General features: G+C 39.2%; 1 protein-coding gene across 1 annotated transcript in view; it reads left to right on the plus strand.

Moving 5' to 3' along the window:
* The window catches only part of AXDND1 (axonemal dynein light chain domain containing 1), a 171,501-nt gene that overhangs the window by 7,531 nt on the left and 149,859 nt on the right, over positions 1–14,111 (plus strand). Inside the window, exons 5-9 of the mRNA XM_065532054.2 lie at positions 6,389–6,509; positions 7,135–7,220; positions 10,162–10,218; positions 10,895–10,997; positions 12,709–12,830. Coding sequence (XP_065388126.1) covers positions 6,389–6,509; positions 7,135–7,220; positions 10,162–10,218; positions 10,895–10,997; positions 12,709–12,830 — 489 coding nt within the window. The remainder of the gene's footprint in view (positions 1–6,388; positions 6,510–7,134; positions 7,221–10,161; positions 10,219–10,894; positions 10,998–12,708; positions 12,831–14,111) is intronic.

Genomic DNA, 14,111 nt, shown 5'->3' on the forward strand with positions numbered 1-14,111 from the left:
TAGCAATACCCAATACTTTAATAATGCATAGAAATACAAAAGGCTCCTCCAAATCATGAGTGAACTCCCATTCACAATTGCTTCAAAGAGAATAAAATACCTAGGGAATCCAACTTATAAGGGATGTGAAGGACCTCTTCAAGGAAAACTACAAACCACTGCTCAGTGAAATAAAGAAGGACACAAACAAATGGAAGAACATTCCATGCTCATGGACAGGAAGAATCAATATCGTGAAAATGGCCATACTGCCCAAGGTAATTTATAGATTCAATGCCATCCCCATTAGGCTACCACTAACTTTCTTCACAGAATTGGAAAAAACTACTTTAAAGTTCATATGGAACCAAAAAAGAACCCACATTGTCAAGACAATCCTAAGCAAAAAGAACAAAGCTGGAGGCATCATGCTACCTGACTTCAAACTATACTGCAAGGCTACAGTAACCAAAACCGCATGGTACTGGTACCAAAACAGAGATATAGACCAGTGGAACAGAACAGAGCCCTCAGAAATAATACCACACATCTACAACCATCTGATCTTTGACAAACCTGACAAAAACAAGAAATGGGGAAAGGATTCCCTATTTAATAAATGGTGCTGGGAAAACTGGCTAACCATATGTAGAAAGCTGAAACTGGATCCCTTCCTTACACCTTATACAAAAATTTATTCAATATGGATTAAAGACTTAAATGTTAGACTTAAAACCATAAAAACCCTAGAAGAAAACCTAGGCAATACCATTCAGGACATAGGCATGGGCAAGGACTTCATGACTAAAACACCAAAAACAATGGCAACAAAAGCCAAAATAGACAAATGGGATCTAATTAAACTAAAGAGCTTCTGCACAGCAAAATGTTACCATCAGAGTGAACAGGCAACCATCAGAGTGAACAGGTAACCTACAGAATGGGAGAAAATTTTTGCAATCTACCTGTCTGACAAAGGGCTAATATCCAGAATCTACAAAGAACTTAAACAAATTTACAAGAAAAAAACAACCCCATCAAAAAGTGGCAAAGGATATGAACAGACACTTCTCAAAAGAAGACATTTATGCAGCCAACAGACACATGAAAAAATTGTCATCATCACTGGCCATCAGAGAAATGCAAATCAAAACTACAGTGAGATACCATCTCACACCAGTTAGAATGGCGATCATTAAAAAGTCAGGAAACAACAGGTGCTGGAGAGGATGTGGAGAAATAGGAACACTGTTATACACTGTTGGTGGGACTGTAAACCAGTTCAACCATTGTGGAAGACAGTGTGGCAATTCCTCAAGGATCTAGAATTAGAAATATCATTTGACCCAGCAATCCTATTACTGGGTATATACCCAAAGGATTATAAATCGTGCTACTATAAAGACACATGCACACGTATGTTTATTGCGGCACTGTTCACAATAGCAAAGACTTGGAACCAACCCAAATGTCCATCAATGATAGACTGGATTAAGAAAATGTGGCACATATACACAATGGAATACTATGCAGCCATAAAAAGGGATGAGTTCATGTCCTTTGTAGGGACATGGATGAAGCTGGAAACCATCATTCTGAGCAAACTATCACAAGGACAGAAAACCAAACACTGCATGTTCTCATTCTGAGCAAACTATCTCAACAAGAGAAAACCAAACACTGCATGTTCTCATTCTGAGCAAACTATCACAAGGACAGAAAACCAAACACTGCATGTTCTCATTCTGAGCAAACTGTCTCAACAAGAGAAAACCAAACACTGCATGTTCTTATTCTGAGCAAACTATCACAAGGACAGAAAACCAAACACTGCATGTTCTCATTCTGAGCAAACTATCTCAACAAGAGAAAACCAAACACTGCATATTCTCACTCATAGGTGGGAAATGAACAATGAGAACACTTGGACACAGGGTGGGGAACATCACATACTGGGGCCTGTCATGAGGTTGGGGGAGGGGGGAGAGATAGCATCAGGAGGAATACCTAATGTAAATGATGAGTTAATGGGTGCAGCACACCAGCATGGCACATATATACATATGTAACAAACCTGCACATTGTGCACATGTACTCTAGAACTTAAAGTATAATTTAAAAATTAATTAATTAATTAAAAAATAAAAAAAGAAATACAAAGGGCTCCTAAAGTAGCTTCTTGAGAAAATTTGAGTGATGATCACTAAATCAAAATATTCTTTATCGGCCGGGCACGGTGGCTCAAGCCTGTAATCCCAGCACTTTGGGAGGCCGAGACGGGCGGATCACGAGGTCCGGAGATCGAGACCATCCTGGCTAACACGGTGAAACCCCGTCTCTTCTAAACACATAAAAAAAATTAGCCGGACGTGGTGGCAGGCGCCTGTAGTTCCAGCTACTTGGGAGGCTGAGGCAGGAGAATGGCGTAAACTCGGGAGGCGGAGCTTCCAGTGAGCTGAGATCCGGCCACTGCACTCCAGCCTGGGCGACAGAGCGAGACTCTGTCTCAAAAAATAAATAAATAAATAAAATAAAATTCTTTATTTATTAAAAAAAAATTTTTTTTTTACATGGAATCTTGCTCTGTCACCTGGGCTGGAGTGTAGTGGTGCGATCTCGGCTCACTGCAACCTCTGCCTCCGAGGTTCAAGCAATTCTCCTGCCTCAACCTCCTGAGTAGCTGGGATTGCAGGTGCCTGCCACCACACCTGGCTAGTTTTTAAATTTTATTTTTAGTAGCAATGGGGTTTCACCATGTTGGCTAGGCTGGTTTCGAACGCTTGATCTCAGGTGATCCGCCCACCTTGGCCCCCAACAATACTAGGATTGTAGGCATGAGCCACCGTGCCCGGCCCCAACATATTCTTTAGATAATTATATGTATGTGTATATATGCATAAAATATTGTGTGTATAATATAGGTATAATTATATAAAATATGAAATGTATAACATAATGTATAATGTATACATATGCATTATATATGTATATACATGATATACTGTGCACATATATATGTACATACATGTATCTACATATATGTATATAATATATAATATACATACACACAGATACATGTATGTACATGAAGAATTCATCATTTTTAGCTAACAAAACAATTGTAATGGCCAACTTCTCCAGTATTTATTGGTGTGATAGGAACTGCTGTTGCATCATCCTGAGAGCAGCTCATTCAGATCTTTGTGACTAAAGCCTGTAAGAGGGTGGAACAGAGAAAGAATCCGGAGGGTTGGAAAATAAAGCTCTAACATTTCTCCCTTGGACATGTCCAGTAGAACCAGAATATCACAGTGCAGAACATCAATAGCTTGATGTCTTTTGCTACCAATATATATGTTTAAAAATCGTTATGGTCGGCCGGGCACGGTGGCTCAAGCCTGTAATCCCAGCACTTTGGGAGGCCGAGACGGGCGGATCACGAGGTGAGGAGATCGAGACCATCCTGGCTAACACAGTGAAACCCTGTCTCTACTAAAAAATACAAAAAACTAGCCAGGCAAGGTGGCGGGCGCCTGTAGTCCCAGCTACTCGGGAGACTGAGGCAGAAGAATGGCGTGAACCCGGGAGGCGGAGCTTCCAGTGAGCTGAGATCCGGCCACTGCACTCCAGCCTGGGAAAGAGAGCCAGACTCCACCTCAAAAAAAAAAAAAAAAAAAAATCGTTATGGTCAATGTTGTATATTTCAGGATCTTCCTGGGACACCAGAACTGGCCTATTTCCACCAACCTCACATGCCACATCAGCTGCCAAATGACACTGCCCTCAAAGCACACCACCGTTTCACAATATTGCAACCATTATAGTCATTCTAAAATAATTTAAAATTTCATTTCATTTATGAAACCTTTCTAGCTTCTCTTAGACTAAAGCCCAACATGTTAAGCATGATTTGCAAGGCTTTCTGTGTTTAGTTCTCTAATTTCAATAATTTTATTCTTCATACTTCAACCGTATATTTAGTCTTGCCTCATACTGAGGGATATGTGGGGGATTGGTTCCCGGACACCGGCAGATACCAGAATCTTTGTATATTCAATTTCTACAGTCAGCCATATATGAGTCAGAAACTCATGTATGTATATGGAAAGTTGGCCCTCTATATGAGGGTTTCGTATCCAGTTAATACTGTATTTTCAGTCAGTGTTTGGTTGAAAAAATTTGTGTATAAGCAGACCCAGGCAGTTCAAGGCTGTGTTGTTCAAGGGCCAACTATACTAAATTTTCAGTTCGCCGAAGTCACCATGTGCTGTTGTGTCTCAGGACCTATGCATATGCTGTTCTCTACACTTTTTGGTTGCTTACCTAAATCCAAATCAGTTTTTTGTTCTTACTAATTGTTTCTGCCTCCTGAGGTTTTCCCTGACTTGGTCTAAACTGTATTGAGGTGGTGTTGTTATTAGTTGTTCCAATAACATTCTATTCTTTGTTACAATAGTCTTTATATTATACTTTTCTTTGGTTTTCAAATCTTCCCCGCTATATTGAAGGCTCCCCAGTGGTAGGGACTGTGTCTATTTTAAGAAATAGTTCTATATTCCTTTCATCTAGCATATTTTCTGTCACTTATAATATGGTTAATAAATATTTGCTGAGCAAATTAATGACTTTTAGGCATGTTCATGAACAATCCGAGAACCCAGGGCACCCAAATTTAATAATGTAGTTTTTTATTTTTATTTTTTGAGATGGAGTCTCACTCTGTCGCCCAGGCTGGAGTGCAGTGGCACGATCTCAGCTCACTGCAATCTTCGCTTCCCAGGTTCAAGCAATTCTCCTGCCTCAGCCTCCCAAGTAGCTGGGACTACAGGCATGTACCACCCTGCCTGGCTAATTTTTGTATTTCTAGTAGAGAAGGAGTTTCGCCATGATGTTCAGGGTGGTCTCGAACTCCTGACCTCAAGTGATCTGCCCGCCTCGGCCTCCCAAAGTGCTGGTATAATAGGCATGAGCCACTGCACCTGGCCTTGAAATTGTAATATTTCTGTATTGTCATTCTTCACCACTAGAATCAGTTCCATGAGGGTAGGAACTTTTATTTGCTTTTTTCACTGTTAATGTTCTTAGCTCCCAGAATAGTGCCTGGTATGTAGTAGATGCTGAATTATTCTTTACTATGTAAACCAGTAAATACATTTGGAGTTTATAGAAGGATATAATGGACAATCATTTCAGGGTACCATTGTGGTGATGTTCATGCCTATTGTTTTCTGTCTTGGAAACCTTAAAAGAGTCAATGACTCAGAATTCAGTCTCCTGGGAGAGTAATTTGGCCTAGCTTAGACCACTTGCCCATATCTTGGTTACCAGAGGATTTTTTTCTCCACTTTTCTTTATATTGTTTTATTAAACTTCTTATTTTGAAATAATTTAAAGACTCACAGAAAAGTTGCAAATGTGATCAACCCTGGAAAACATTCCAGGGAAGTGTGGTAGAAGATAACTGCTAAGAGAGTGTTTAACTTGGTAGTGGTAGTCATCATCAGCTTTCTAGAAAATTGTTTCAGAAGAGAGGTATGGGTGGAAATCAGATTGCAGGACAATTTCAGAAAGTCTGATGTTTAGCACAAGTGAGTGATGATTGATCGATTGATCCATTGATAGATCATAATAACATGACAGTGGCCAGGCATAGTGGCTCATGCCTGTAATCCCAGCACTTTGGGAGGCAGAGGTGAGTGGCTTACCTGAGGCCAGGAGTTCAAGACCAGCGTGGCCAACATGGCAAAACCCCATCTCTACTAAAAAATGCCAAAAATTAGCCAGGCATAGTGGTACGTGCTTGTCATCCCAGCTACTTAGGAGGCTGAGGCAGGAGAATTGCTTGAATCCGGGAGGCGGAGGTTGTAGCGAACTGAGATTTTGCGCCATTGCACTCCAGCCTGGGCGACAGAGTGAGACTCTGTGTCAAAATAATAATAATAATAATAGTAATAATGATAATAATAATCACAACATGACAGCAATGCATGTTCAAGGAGAGATTTTTATAAGGGGAAAAAGTTTATTATAGATCAAAGGGGATGTTCCAGTAGAGTTGGAGATACACAGAAGTTAGGGCTGATGGAATGCGACTCCTGAGGATATGGGCAAAGATGGAATCAAGCACCTAAGTGGAGGGAATAACCACAGGAAAGAGAATATATTTTAACCTGATACTGAAGGAAAGAGTTTGTGATATGAATGAGAAATTTCAGGTGGAGAAGAGAAAGAATGTGGGGAAACTCATGTTTAATGCCTCAGGCTTAGTAAAGTGTTACGTAAGGAGATCAGTTTTGCTGACACAGAGGACCATCTTACCCATTAGAAGGATCTCTGTGGATCTCACCTGCTGTTATGTGGTATCCAGATAGAAAACTTGTTTTGTAAATATATTTTTCTTACTTCTTAGGGATATTTCTTTTCTGTATGATGTTAAATATACCAAAGGACAGACTAGGGAGAAGGCAGTTTGTCCCCCACATTTGGCCCGTTCATTACAGTCACATGATGGTGTCATTGTGCCGCATAAGGTAAGTAAAGTATTTGACAAATAATCTTCTCTCCCTCTGTCTACTTTTAAAAATCATTTCTCCAGAATATAAGACAATGTCATACTATAACAACCTGCATTGCTCACCAATCTTCATAGCATTTTGAAATTACTTCTTAAAACAGGAAAAGGGTATTTAGCAGGAAAAGATCAAAATATCTTATTCTAAGCCATTTTGCAAACCACAGTTAATCTGTTTTAATCTAAAAAACACAGTGTGGGAGATTAGATTTTTTTTTCCCCTAGAAATCCACATATAAAGTTGTAGGATCCTTATCTTTGGTATCTTGCTAAGTTGAATTTTAAATTCCCTGCTGAATTTAAAGGAAAAGAATCAATAAACTTCTGAATATATGGGACACATGTAACTAATACTAGTACCAAGGTTATTCTTTAATTTATGGTTATTTTAGAGATGTGTGCTCTGGTTAGTTTTTGTCATTTGCTGTGACCCACATTACTAATATTGTTATTTCTCCAATCAAAATTTCTCAACTTAAAAAGTAGTATCTCTTTGGGTTAGGAATTAGGATTTGTGCAAGTGAATTTTTTCTCTATTAATGTATTCATTCTTCTTTTTTGTTTTGTTTTTCTTTTCTTTTAAGCCAAAGACACTAACAGATACTTTGATTCCTGAAGAATTTCATATTGTGTCAAGTACAGGAGTTTCAGGTTTGGAGTGTTATGATGAGTGAGTACTATGATATGTAAAGAATACCTGCCCCGGCTCAGTGGCCCATGCCTGTAATCCTAGCACTTTGCAAGGCCGAGGTGGGTGGATCATCTGAGGTCAGGAGTTCAAGACCAGCCTGGTCAACATGGTGAAACCCTGTCTCTACTAAAAATACAAAAATATTAGCTGGGCGTGGTGACGGGTGCCTGTAATCCCAGGTACTGGGAAGGCTGAGGCAGGAGAATCGCTTGAACCTGGGAGGCAGAGGTTGCAGTGAGCCAAGATTGTGCCATTACACTCCAGCCTAGGCAACAAGAGTGAAACTCCATCTCAACAAAAACAAGAAAGAATACCTGACAAGTTGAACTGTTTCCTCCTTCCCATATATAGAAGAACCTGAGAATAGTACACTCATATTCCTGAGCAATATATAAACTGAAATGAGGAAACATTTGAGCCAGCCATCCTAATACAATTAAGAAAGATACAAATTGGCTGGGGCCAGTGGCTTACGCCTGTAATCCCAGCACTTTGGGAGGCCGAGGCAGGCAGATCATGAGATCAGGAGATCAAGACCATCCTGGCTAACATGGTGAAACTCTGTCTCTACTAAAAATACAAAAAATACAAAAAAAATAGCCGGGCGTGGTGGCGGGTGCCTGTAGTCCCAGCTACTCCGGAGGCAAAGGCGGGAGAATGGCGTGAACACTGCAGGGGGAGCTTGCAGTGAGCCAAGATCAAGCCACTGCACTCCAGCCTGGGCAACAGTGCCAGACTCCGTCTCAGAAAATAAATAAATAAATAATTTTAAAAAAGAAAGATACAAATTAAAAAAAAAAAAAAAAACAAAACTAAAAGTACTTAAAAGAGTTTGGGATGTTAGTGATTAAATTATTCATATTTTTTCCCTGCCATTTAATTTTGAATTTTTTAAAAATTGGGACTTTGTTTTGAATGCGTGACTATGCCCTTCAGGAATGATTTTGAGCAACAATCATGGAGACAAAGGAAAGTAGCCCTCCGAGCCAGCATCTCATAATCCATGCTCCAGGGCTTGGCTCCACATTGCAGACTCATCATCTGTCGTCTTTGATTCCTGTTTATGGGATTGAAAATAGGATCTTGCTTTTATTTTCTGAAACAACACTTGAATGTTTTGTAGTTTAGAAAACGAGAACTTTGGACTAAGGTTTTATGATAAAATATCCAGCGGCTGTCACTCTTTTGATATTGTCTTTCCAATATGTATGTTATAATATATTGCATTTCATTGTGATGGTATGCTTCAGAACAATATTTTGCCCAAGAGAACCAAATGAAATTCATTTTTTGGGTAACCTTTTATTTTAATGTAATTTCAGACATAAAAAGTTGCAAAAATGGGAAAAGGAATGCCTACCTCCTCTACCTTGAGTCACTGGTTGTTTACACTTTGTCTCATTTGCTCTTAAACATACACAATCATGCATACACATGCACATGTTTTCAAACTATTTAAGAGTAAGTAATCAAATATTTCTACCACCAAATACTTTAGTGTGTATTTCCTAACAACCTATTGGTTATGGATCTTTTGATGACTTTTTTTTTTTTTTGAGATGGAGTTTCGCTCTTGTTGCCCAAGCTGGAGTGCAATGGCACGATCTTGGCTCACCGCAACCTCCGCCTCCCAAGTTCAAGCAATTCTCCTGCCTCACCCTCCTGAATAGCTGGGATTACAGGCAGGCACCACCATGCCCGTCTAGTTTTTTGAATTTTTAGTAGAAACAGGGTTTCACCATGTTAGCCAAGCTGGTCTTGAACTCCTGACCTCAGGTGAGCTGCCCACCTTGGCCTCCCAAAGTGCTGGAATTATAGGCATGAGCCACCGCGCATGGCTAATTTTTTTTTTTTTTGAGACGAAGTCTTGCTTTGTTACCCAGGCTGGAATGAAGTGGTGCAATCTTGGCTCACTGCAACTTCTGCCCTTTGGGTTCAAGCAATTCTCATGCCTCAGCCTCCTGAGTAGCTGTAACTACAGGTGCCCACCACCACGCACAGCTAATTTTTGTATTTTTAGTAGAGATGGGGTTTTGCCATTTTGGCCAGGTTGGTCTCGAACTCCTGACCTCAGGTGACCCACCCACCTTGGCCTCCCAAAGTGCTGGGATTACAGGTGTGAGCCACTGCACCCAGTCTTGATGAATTTTAAAAATTTTCGTCATTTCTTCTGTATGATCATTATTTCTTCTGCCAATTTGTTAGTTGGCATTTTACCATATGGAATAATGGATTTCTATTTTATTTGATGGATTTTAATTATTTACTATCTTTATGTTATGTTATGTTATGTTATGTTATTTTTTGGAGATGGAGTTTTGCTGTTATTGCCCAGGCTGGAGTGCAGTGGCGCAATCTCGGCTCACTGCAACCTCCACTTCCTGGTTTCAAGTGATTCTCCTGCCTCAGCCTCCCGAGTAGCTGGGATTACAGGCACACGCGACCATTCCCAGCTAATTTTTTTTTTTTTTTTGTATTTTTAGTAAAGAGGGGGTTTCACTATGTTGGCCAGGCTGGTTTCAAACTCCTGACCTCAAGTGATCTGTCTGCCCCAGCCTCCCAAAGTGTTAGGATTACAAGCGTGAGCCACCATGCCCAGCCCATTATTTTGATGCTCAAATTTTTCCACATTTGGCCCATGGCCACACGCCGCTCCTTTGAGTTGTCTCTTGTGTTCTTTGGACATGTCCCCATGATTATTTGAACACTTATTTTCTGGCTCGATAAGATTTCCAGGTTCGTCTTGTATTTTCCAACTCCAGCCCTGGAATGGGTGGTGAGTCACTTCTCCAAGGAGTACTGATTCCTTTTAGTGGAGAATGGTACTTAGAAACCAAGATTCTGGGGGTTAGTTGTGCTAATTGATAAACAGGCTAGAAAATTTTCTTAAAATAACATTTACCTATCTTATTTATTGTAGCAAATACACTACTCTCCTCACAGATAGTGAAAACAGGCTATTGCTCTTCCCATCCATGTAAGTACATTTATTTTCTCAAATCTTTCTCAGAAAGAATACCTATATACAAACATATTTCTTGGTACTTTATTAAACAAAATTATTAAAATTATGGCAGCAACCCAAGACAATAACTGCCTACAATTTCATCATCTAATCAGCGTTTTCGATTTTACAATTGTATATTCAATGTTTATGTATTTAATTTGTCTAATTGCATATTCAGGTTTACATATTTACATATATAGCATAATATTTAAATACTATAAAGTACTTTTATATTCTATGTTTAACCATTAGTATTTCTCTATTTTGCTATAGTCTTTTTTTGTTTTCCTTTTCTTTGTCCCTTTCTTCTCTCACATTGTGAGGTAACCAATGTTAAAAATTTGATGTTTATCTCCCCACATTTTTTCTTTTGCTGTGTTCTTACACTCCTGTGTGATAGGTATATAGAATTTTTGGGGGGAAAGCATTATTTTCTTTTATGGAAAGGAGAATCATACTATTTGCATTTTTCTTGCTTTTTTCTACTGTATTATTGGTCTCCCAATAGATTAGGTCTAATGCTTAAAATGCCATTAATATCCCAGAGAGCATATATATTCTCTTTACACATATCATATTCTTTTTGCCATTTGAGAATTACCTGTTGCAATGTTAATTGCATAAGTCTGCCACTTCAATTTTTTAGGAAACCTAATAAAAGAGTAGAAGTGGCCCAGCTGAATGATGTGATGGATACTATGCTAGAGAGGGCTGGTGTGGAAAATCAGGAATATACAGGACCAACTAAGGTAATTGCAAAGCTGAATGCAACCTGGTGGCTAAGAGCATGCACTCAGGAGGCAGATTGCCTGGGTTAGAATTCTGACCCTGCCATATATTTGCTGGTAGCCTTGGACAAGTCATTTAATGTATTTGTACTTCAGTTTCCTCATCTGAACATTGGAGATAATAATATCACCTACCTCATAGGGTTTTTGTGGAGATGAAATGACATAATAAATGTAAAGTGCTTAGAACAGTTCCTGGCATGTGGTAGACACTGTATAATTAATTGTTAGTATTATTATTTCACCAAATATAAGGTATCATTGATTGTAAGACCCTTATTATTTTATGTAATACTAAAAAACACTGCCAGGTATATTTTTAGTAGAGATGGGGTTTCACCATGTTGGCCAGGCTGTTCTTAAACTCCTGACCTCAAGTGATCTGCCCACCTCACCCTCCCAAAATGCTGGGATTACAGGTGTGAACCACCGCACCGGGCCACAACTTGTAATTTTTATTTTCTACTTAAGAAAGAACTCTTTTAGTCTTACATAGATAGCGACTTTTTTCTTTATCAGGGCTATTTCTTTTTTGTTTTATATATTTCATTTGTATAGAATTGGAAACTTACAGAAAAAGTTCAATACAAGACAATGCTATGTAACCTTTACCCAGATTCTCCATCTAGTTATTTACATTGTGCCCTATTTGCTTTCTCATTCTCTCTCCTTCTCTGTCTACATATGCATCGTTTTGTTCTGAACCGTTTAGAGTGAGTTGGAGATATCAAGCCTTTTTAACATCCATATATTCAGGATATATTTCCTACAAACAAGGACATTCTCTTATATATCCGTAATATAGTTATCAGGAAATTTAATGTTGATATGATAGTATTATCTAACACAGACCACATTTAAATTTTATATTTTATCAATTGTCTCTATAATGACTTTTAAAAATAGCTATTTTTTCTTCCTAGTCCAGAATCCAAGGATCACACAGTTCTTTTAGTTGTCATGTTTCTTTAGACAACTTTAATCTGAAACAGTTTCTCAGCCTTTCTTTGTTTTTCTTGACCTTGTTGTTTTGAAGAACATAAGCCAGTTACTCTGTAGAATGTTCTTCAATTTTGGTTTGTCAGATGTATGTATAGTCATGATTTTAGATTGAGGTTTTTTATTTTTGGCAGGTATAACATAGAAGTGACATTGTGACCTTTTCAGTGCATCAGATAAAGAGGCATGTGATTAAACCAATTTTTTTTTTTTTTGAGATATCATCTTACTCTGTCACCCAGGCTGGAGTACACTGTGATCACGGCTCACTGCAGCTGCCACCTCCCTGGGCTCAGGTGATCCTCCCACCTCAGCCTCCCGAGTAGCTGGGACTACAGGCGTGTGCCACCGTGGCTGGCTAATTTTTATATTTTTTGTATAGACAGGGTCTCGCCATATTGCCCAGGTTGGTCTCAAGCTCCTTGCCTCAAGCAATCTGCCCACCTTGGCCTCCCAAAGTGTTGGGATTACAGGTGTGAGCCACTGCGCCTAGGCAGACCAACTTTTAAAAATCAAATATCACTTTTGTATGTATATATATAAATGAAAATGTAAGTGAAATAAATTAATCAACGTGTTTCTAAAACTTATTTACATTTAGGGTGTTAACCTCCTAAAACGTTTTTTACTAAGACTGTAGTAAGTACTGATTATGTTACTTACCTTCTGACAGATGCACAAACTACTACATATATTGAAGAAGGAACAGACCATTTACAACACGATATTTCATGAACTTATTCGACAAGTCAGTGTGGACTGTGCAGACAGAGGAGAACTTCTGTCTAAAGTCAGGTTAGTGCTATTGTTGGAATGGTCCAGTTTCCTTTTGATTTTTATATTAGATTTGTTTTTGTATCTACTTTTGAGAATGCCACAAAAGTACACTTCTCTATTCTACTGATCATAAGTAATCTAATTGCATTTTTTTCTTTTTCTTTTTTTTTGTTAATATATGGAAAGGGCCTGTAGCTTTCATTTTATTTTAGCCATATTATCTTGGGTGAGATACAGTGAAACCTGATGCAGATCAAGAGAAATAACCCAGAAAGAGTTTTATAGTTTTGTTATACTTACAGCTCCCTAGGGAGAAGCAGCATGCCATACAGGGCCATTCAGGGGAGACACCAAGTCAATCATGAGGTAAAGAGAGGGAGGGAACCTGTGGGGAGGCACCTCTATTGTGGTTTCCTTGGGAAGGAATAGGTGAGGCAGGTTAAGTAGGCTTAGGATTGGATTGTTTGGATAATGTCACTGGGTACTCCATCATAGGGGTTGTCCCTGGTTGTTTGGTACCTGGCCTTGGGGCGATAAGAGAATTTTTGAAGGATATTTTTGCTGGATATAGACAATTTTTAAATTTGGTACTTTAAATATGTTGTTACCCTACTCTCTTCTCATTTGCATTGTTTCCAGTGAGAAATCTGCTGCCATCCTTGTCTTTATTCCTCCAAATGTAATGTGTCTTTTTCCTGGAGCTGATTTCTTTTTTTTTGAGGCAGAGTCTCGCTCTGTCACCCAGGCTGGAGTGCAATGGCGTGATCTCGGCTCACTGCAACCTCTGCCTCCAGGGTTCAAGCGATTCTCCTGCCTCAGGGTCCTGAGTAGCTGGGACTACAGGCGCCCGCCACCACGCCCGGCTAATTTTGTATTTTAGTAGAGACGGGGTTTCACCATGTTGGTCAGGCTGGTCTCAAACTCCTGACCTCGTGATCCGCCCGCCTTGGCCTCCCAAAGTGCTGGGATTACAGGCATGAGCCACCGAGCCTGGCCTTAGGATTTTTCTTTACTGTTGCTTTTGAGCAATTTCACTATGCTATGCCTTGGTGTCGTTTTTTTTACGTTTCTTGTGCTTGGTGCTTATTAAGCATTTTGATCTGTGGCTTTATAGTTTTCATCAAATATGAAAAAATTTTGGCTATTTCTTTAAGTGTTTTTTTTTTGTCTTTCCACCCCTTTTGAGGGAATTTGTTTACATGTTTATTAGGCCACTAGTACTGAAGTTGTCCCACAGATCACTAATGTTATACACATTTTTGCTCTTTTCTATTTGTATTCATTTTGGATAGTTTCTAT

Source organism: Macaca fascicularis, chromosome 1 (genome assembly GCF_037993035.2).
Source record: "Macaca fascicularis isolate 582-1 chromosome 1, T2T-MFA8v1.1".
NCBI classification, from domain to species: domain Eukaryota; kingdom Metazoa; phylum Chordata; class Mammalia; order Primates; family Cercopithecidae; genus Macaca; species Macaca fascicularis.